The following is a 5,997-nucleotide window of genomic DNA, read 5'->3' as shown; positions in this document are numbered from 1 at the left end:
TGCTATTCCTTCTGGAGGGGGAAGCCCCAAACATCAGGACTCGGGTGCTCACGTGGGCGTGGAGGATGAGCCCCAAGCTGTGAGTGGAGGGAGAGCAGAGGAGGCAGCCCTGGTTCCCTAGGCACCTGGAAAATCTGCCTGAACTTCAAATTTTCCAATTTCTAACCACTCTACAAGGAACCCCCGTCCATTTAAACCCACTTGGCTTTATCAGAGCTTCCCTGTCTGAGTGTTAATTACTCTGTTTTAGTGGTACTTCACATACTTAATTTGGGTTTTTTTAGTGAATTTACTCTTCTTTGTAATTAGAAGGAGCGATTAAAATATTTTAGGTTACCCTGGAGTTTTCTGTAATAAAATACTTAGAAGTGATGCCATTGGGTGGGGATTTCAGTGCCACGCTCCCTGACTGGCATTCCATAACGATGAGTGAGGGACCCACTCCGGTTCTGGGTGGTCGTTCTAGCTCCCTGGCCGTAAGGAGATTTTGGAGAAGGTGGGAGAACCTCTGAGGAGCGTGATAGTCTCATTCCCTGAGGTTGCAGGAGCGTATGTGGTGCTGGGGGCTCCGGCGGACACGTGGGGTCCCACCCCAGGGAGCTGGGCTCAGCGGGAAAAGGGAGCAGTGGCGAAACACAGGAGATCATAGAGTCACGGAATCATTAAGGTTGGAAAAGATCATCAGGTCCAACTGTCAACCCAACACCGCCATAACCACTACACCATGTCCTGGAGTGCCACATCTACACGTTTTTTGAACCCCTCCAGGGATGGTGACTCCATCACTGCCCTGGGCAGCCTGTGCCAGGGCTTCACCAGTAAAGACATTTTTCCTAATATCCAGTCCAAACTTCCCCTGGTGCTGCTTGAGGCCATTTCCTCTTGCCCTACCATTTGTAACTTGGGAGAAGAGGCCAACACCCACCCCGCAGCTGGAGGGAAGCAGCACATCTCCTGCGAAAATTGGTGCTTCCGAGGCATTCGCCGCTAATTCTCCAGCGCGTGCATTGACAGCCTCGTCTGGGTTAGAATTCGAGGTTTGGAGAGGAAGGGAGTTAAAGCTGAGATAATTGCTGAAATGGAAATTGAGACTTCAGTTGTATAAAGAGGATAATAAACCAGTGTTTTCCTTTCTGCTACGGATTCTTTCCATCAAAATCATGGAGCGAGTGTCTCCCAGATACTCACCGAGATGTCCTAGAGCAAATCGATGCTAATGGTGTGGGGGCGACCAGAGCGTTACCAGAAACAGATTAAAATTCAGCTTCCAGCCGCTCCGAGGCATCCTTCAGAGGGTTCATTAGCTTTCTGAACTACTCTTTTGCTTCACCTTGGAACATTTTCTGCTTTCACATCCTTATTAAAATTCCTTAATGCAACTGTGTTTGTGTACTTCACAGGTTTCGGCGTTTTCTACATGGGAAAAAGAGCTCCACAAAATAGTATTTGATCCACGCTACCTTCTATTAAATTCAGAAGAGCGTAAACAGGTGAGCGTTACCTCCAGCATCACTTCTGCCTGGCAGCAGACTTCTCCCAAATTAAGCATAATAACAGAGTAATTAACTTGGTATGCAGGATGAATAGAATTGGATAAAATTAAAACTTCTTTGATTTTTTTGGTGAGACTTGTACTTTAGGCTCTGCTCGTAAGAAAGTTGTGTCTCTTCAAAAAGCAGGTGGTGGCAAGTGGGTTTGCACCTAGAGACGAGCATCGGTCTCTTGGGTTGTTGGAACATCTCCTGACTCTGGGCTCTGGGACGGGAAATGACCATCTTCCACTCTGAGTTATTTAAATATTGTAGAGACACTACTTTGTTTTTATTACTTACAGCATTTCTCTTTGAAGGGGTTTAGTTTTTCGGGCAAGCTGCAAAGGGAAGTGGATGCCTTGCTGCCTTCTTTATTTGGGCATTAATTATCACCAGGGCTCTGAAGGGACCCAAGGGCTGAGGATTAGTCTAAAAAATTTAGGAGAGATGCAAGGATGTTGCAGAGAAGGTGAATACTTCTACTCTGTAGCTATTTCTCTTCCTGACCGCTCTTTTGTCATCCTGGAGAAGGAATAATTTTGAATATAGAATTGTCCATTTTTTAAAGAAACACGGTGAAAAATGTACTTATTCCTATGCTGTTGCGCTGGGGCCCGTTTTGTCTTGTGATTCTCCAGAGAGCTTCCGGTAGGAATTTACTGAGGGGCTGCACACATACATCTTCATTTACTCCTTTTCCAATATTTCCTTTCCTAAGACAAAAAAAACTGAAATAGCATGATAAGGAAATATGAGCATGAAAATGTAAGAGAAACTGCTAGAATGGAAAATACTGCTAGACAAGAGACTAAGCAGGGAGTTTTGTATTTATTTCAGGGAATCAGCAAGGACAAAACCTAGACCTTGGTGAGTCAATCAAGATATATTACTTCTTTCATTTTACCAGCCTTGGAGATGATATAATAAAAGCGCGTCATGAATACACATAATATAATGTGCTTGAAGCACTGCTGAGGGGGACCTCGTTCGTGGGTACGTTTAACTCTCAAGGAGAGGGTTATGAAAAGCAGGTAGTTGGCAGTCCTGGGGGTAGGAGCCCCTAGTCGGGTAGAGGCTGGCTCTGGGAGTGACAGAAATTCAGGCTCGGAGCTCAAAGTTGATTATTCTTCTCGAAGGAACAGAAGATGATTGTTGGTTGCTCTTCTGCAAAACTGAGCTAAAACCCCAGTAAGCTTAGTGTATGATATAGTGCAGTACCAAGGCTGCCATTAAGATGTCTGGGCATTCATTAGGAGTAGTGCTGTTTAATTAGACCCCGTTTTCCTCCAAGAAATAGTTTGAGAAGGAAGACAGACTCGGACAAGAGTAGGTGCCTGATTTAATGAAAGTACTTCTTGAAGCGCAACTCAGATGAGCTGAAGATATTATTTAGGTTTGTGGAAAGGTTTGCCTTCACGGATGCTGAGTGTGTGGCCTGAATAGCAAGTGTCTGAGTAGTTTTTTAAATTATGCAAATGGATTTATATTGGAGGGGGTTAGAGGTAGACAGTGGCTCACAATGAAAGTGAGGAATAAGGAAGGAATAAGGGGATGGATGTATGGAGGGAGGGAGGGATGGGTGGGGGGAGGGAGGGATGAGTGGATGGATGGAGGGAGGGATGGGTGGATGGATGGAGGGATGGATGGATGGGGGGAGGGAGGGATGGATGGATGGATGGAGGAAGGGATGGGTGGATGGATGGAGGGAGGGAGAGAGGGAGGGAGGGAGGGGGGATGAGGGAATGGATGAGTGAGTGCTGGTTGTACTGGAGGTTTCTTCTTTCCCTGGTCAGGCAGATGTGTGGGAAGGGACAGGGAAGGGGTTTTGACGGTGTCTGAGGGAACTTCCACTTAACTTGAACGTGTGTTGAGATGGGGCTGACTTCTCGGGGTGCAAGCTCTGCCCTGGGTGGGTGTCCTCACACAGCCCGAGGGCCATAAGGAGCTGTTATTGAACATCTGCCGTTTGCTCCGCTGGCTCACCAGTGTCTGCCAAGGAATTAGTAACGGTCAAAAGATGCTGCTATGTTTAAGCAAGGAACAATGAAGGGTAAAGGAGCAACTGTATTAAAATAATGAGCAGTCTGTTAATTTTGATTTATTACCTTCTCGATAGCTTCACTGATACCAGAAAGGCAAGGAACAACAGTGTCACCTACTTCATTTTGTTCCATTTTTTTTCCATCTCCTCTTACACGCAGCTTGTGCAATTGCATTCAGTAGAATATATTTAGATGTCTTAAGTTTTTTGTGGTACTTCTTTCATGGCTGTTTTTTGATCGTTACATTTCCTGTGCTATTTCTTCCCTTTTCCACATACCATACTAAATAGCAGTTGTAATTTGGTTACTTTAGCTTCCATGAAATGTAGATTTGCACCTGTGCATCCTCACGGCTGATGAGAAAGTGACTGTGGCAGTAACTGCAGTAATCACGTTTAATGCGTGTAATTTACAGTGGAGAAGGATGGTGAATATGGAAAGCTAATAGCGTTTTGAGGAGCAACTCTTTTTATTCAGCAACTTCGTGTGCCACGCTTTAGAGCGTGAAAGCAGCAGGGCCAGGTTTTTGGTGTTCAGAATGTGATTAAAGGAGTTGGCAGAGTTTTACGATGTAGCGAACTCCTTTCAGAAACACAAAAATCCTGATGCCGAGCCCTCTGCTGCATATTCAGCTGCCAAATGCTGTTAGAGAAGGGTTGTTGACCCTTCCAAACACATTAAAGCTTTCCGCTGTATTTGTACCGAATATCATGTGTAAGCTTGTGGGTTTTTGACAGCTGATTTGAAGGGTCTTCGGGCTCTTTTGGGGGTAACCTACAGAACACTGATGTTTAGCATCACAGACATTTTTCAGGAATTCCAGCAAATTGGGAAAGATGTGAGATGCAAACTAAATAACCGCAGTCGTACACATGCACAAAAATAATTCTAGGGGCATGAAAATGTGAGCAAGGCTCTGAAGTCGGGAAGGGTTTGGTTATGTTGTACTTGATGTGTGCATGAAGGTGGTGTCTATCCAAATTGTACCTTTTCCTAACTACTTATTTTGTGAGAACACGCGATCAGGGCTCCATGAAGCTGATTCCATGCAGGAGAGTCAGCCCAGGCTGAGGGCAGGCAAGACCTGCAGCCCTCTGATCAAGTGTAAATATCAAAAAAGGCTTCGCTAATAAATACTCTGTCTTCTTTCCCTTTCTCGGAAAGATATTTGAGCAGTTTGTCAAGACCCGGATCAGAGAAGAGTACAAAGAAAAGAAAAATAAACTGCTGTTAGCCAAAGAAGAATTCAAAAAGCTCCTTGAAGAATCCAAGTTATCACCAAGGTATGGCCTTGCCTTACGCAGATTTGTTAAGAAAAGCTCCCTCGTTTTGCCATTTTTTTCAGCCCCAGAGGAACGCTGAGCGGACCCTTCAGGGCAAGCGTGTGCATCCCTTGTTACACAGCTGGGTTGACATTTTTTCCCTAATATTTTACAATATTTTCTTATCCTACTGGGAAAGGGAACATTCCATCTCCCTCTCTGTTCCGTTCTGCCATTCAAATGTGTAATATTTTTCATAACACGTTTCTGTTATATGTGTATATATGCTGGGATTGTAGAACACACAGAGATATATTAACTGTTCAGAATCAGTACCCGAACGTTAGATCTCGTGTGTATTAGGCGTACAGGTGCAACAAGTGAAAGCCTGTAGTTAGGCTTGGATTTCGATGGGAGAGAAATATAATTTAACAAAGTTACAGCGAATGCCACATCACTAAATTACAGCGTGCAGTGCGATAATTTGTTTTTCTACGTTGCCCTTTAAGTAACGGACCCAACGCTGCGCGACAGCAAATGCAGTGCTTGGGAGAGTGCTTTCTCATTTGTTAATTGTGTGCAAATCAAGCTGTATGTATTACAAATTTGATTAAAGTGTTGGATCTAAGAAATCATAGTTTTCTCTACTAAAACGTGCGGGGTTGTACAGCACTGCCTGCCTAGACACATGGATAGAAACACCGCATCAGGCTCTGCGGAAGTCATCATTGTAATCTGGTTTTTAACAACAAAACTGAGAGTATTCTGAGCTAAATGCTGCTTCCAGCAATGATGTTTGCAGGCTGCAAGGGCAAAATCCTGCTGGTGTACAGGACAGAGAACATTTTCCCACAAATGTTTTTGTGGCGCTGATGGTGTTACAGAACCTCCCCTGCCTGCGGCGGGCTCTGGCTTGATTTTTGATGCGCGACGAGATAAATGAACCAAAAAACATTTCCAATGAAAAGAAAACGGGTGTTTCTCCAAGGAAAGGGAGGGGACCATTGGAGGGGATTGTCCCCCTGTGCTCTGCACACCTTGAGTGCGCGCTCCCTCCAGCCCCTCGAGATCTCTCTCGTGTAAAGGTGCCCAAAATTGGACCCTTGAGATCCCTCTCGTGGTGAGGGGGGCCCACAAAGGCCCCGGTCCGGTTTAGGGGGC

At 45.1% G+C, this 5,997-nt stretch overlaps 1 protein-coding gene across 1 annotated transcript in view; it reads left to right on the top strand.

The window, feature by feature from the left end:
* The window catches only part of TCERG1L (transcription elongation regulator 1-like), a gene marked incomplete at its 5' end in the record, with an annotated part of 32,651 nt that overhangs the window by 25,262 nt on the left and 1,392 nt on the right, over positions 1 to 5,997 (top strand). The window contains 2 exons of the mRNA XM_009867115.1: positions 1,401 to 1,490; positions 4,739 to 4,857. Of these exons, the coding sequence (XP_009865417.1) occupies positions 1,401 to 1,490; positions 4,739 to 4,857 (209 nt within the window). The remainder of the gene's footprint in view (positions 1 to 1,400; positions 1,491 to 4,738; positions 4,858 to 5,997) is intronic.

Source organism: Apaloderma vittatum, unplaced genomic scaffold, assembly GCF_000703405.1.
Source record: "Apaloderma vittatum isolate BGI_N311 unplaced genomic scaffold, ASM70340v1 scaffold13283, whole genome shotgun sequence".
NCBI classification, from domain to species: Eukaryota; Metazoa; Chordata; class Aves; order Trogoniformes; family Trogonidae; genus Apaloderma; species Apaloderma vittatum.
This window is presented reverse-complemented; position numbering and strand designations above follow the sequence as displayed.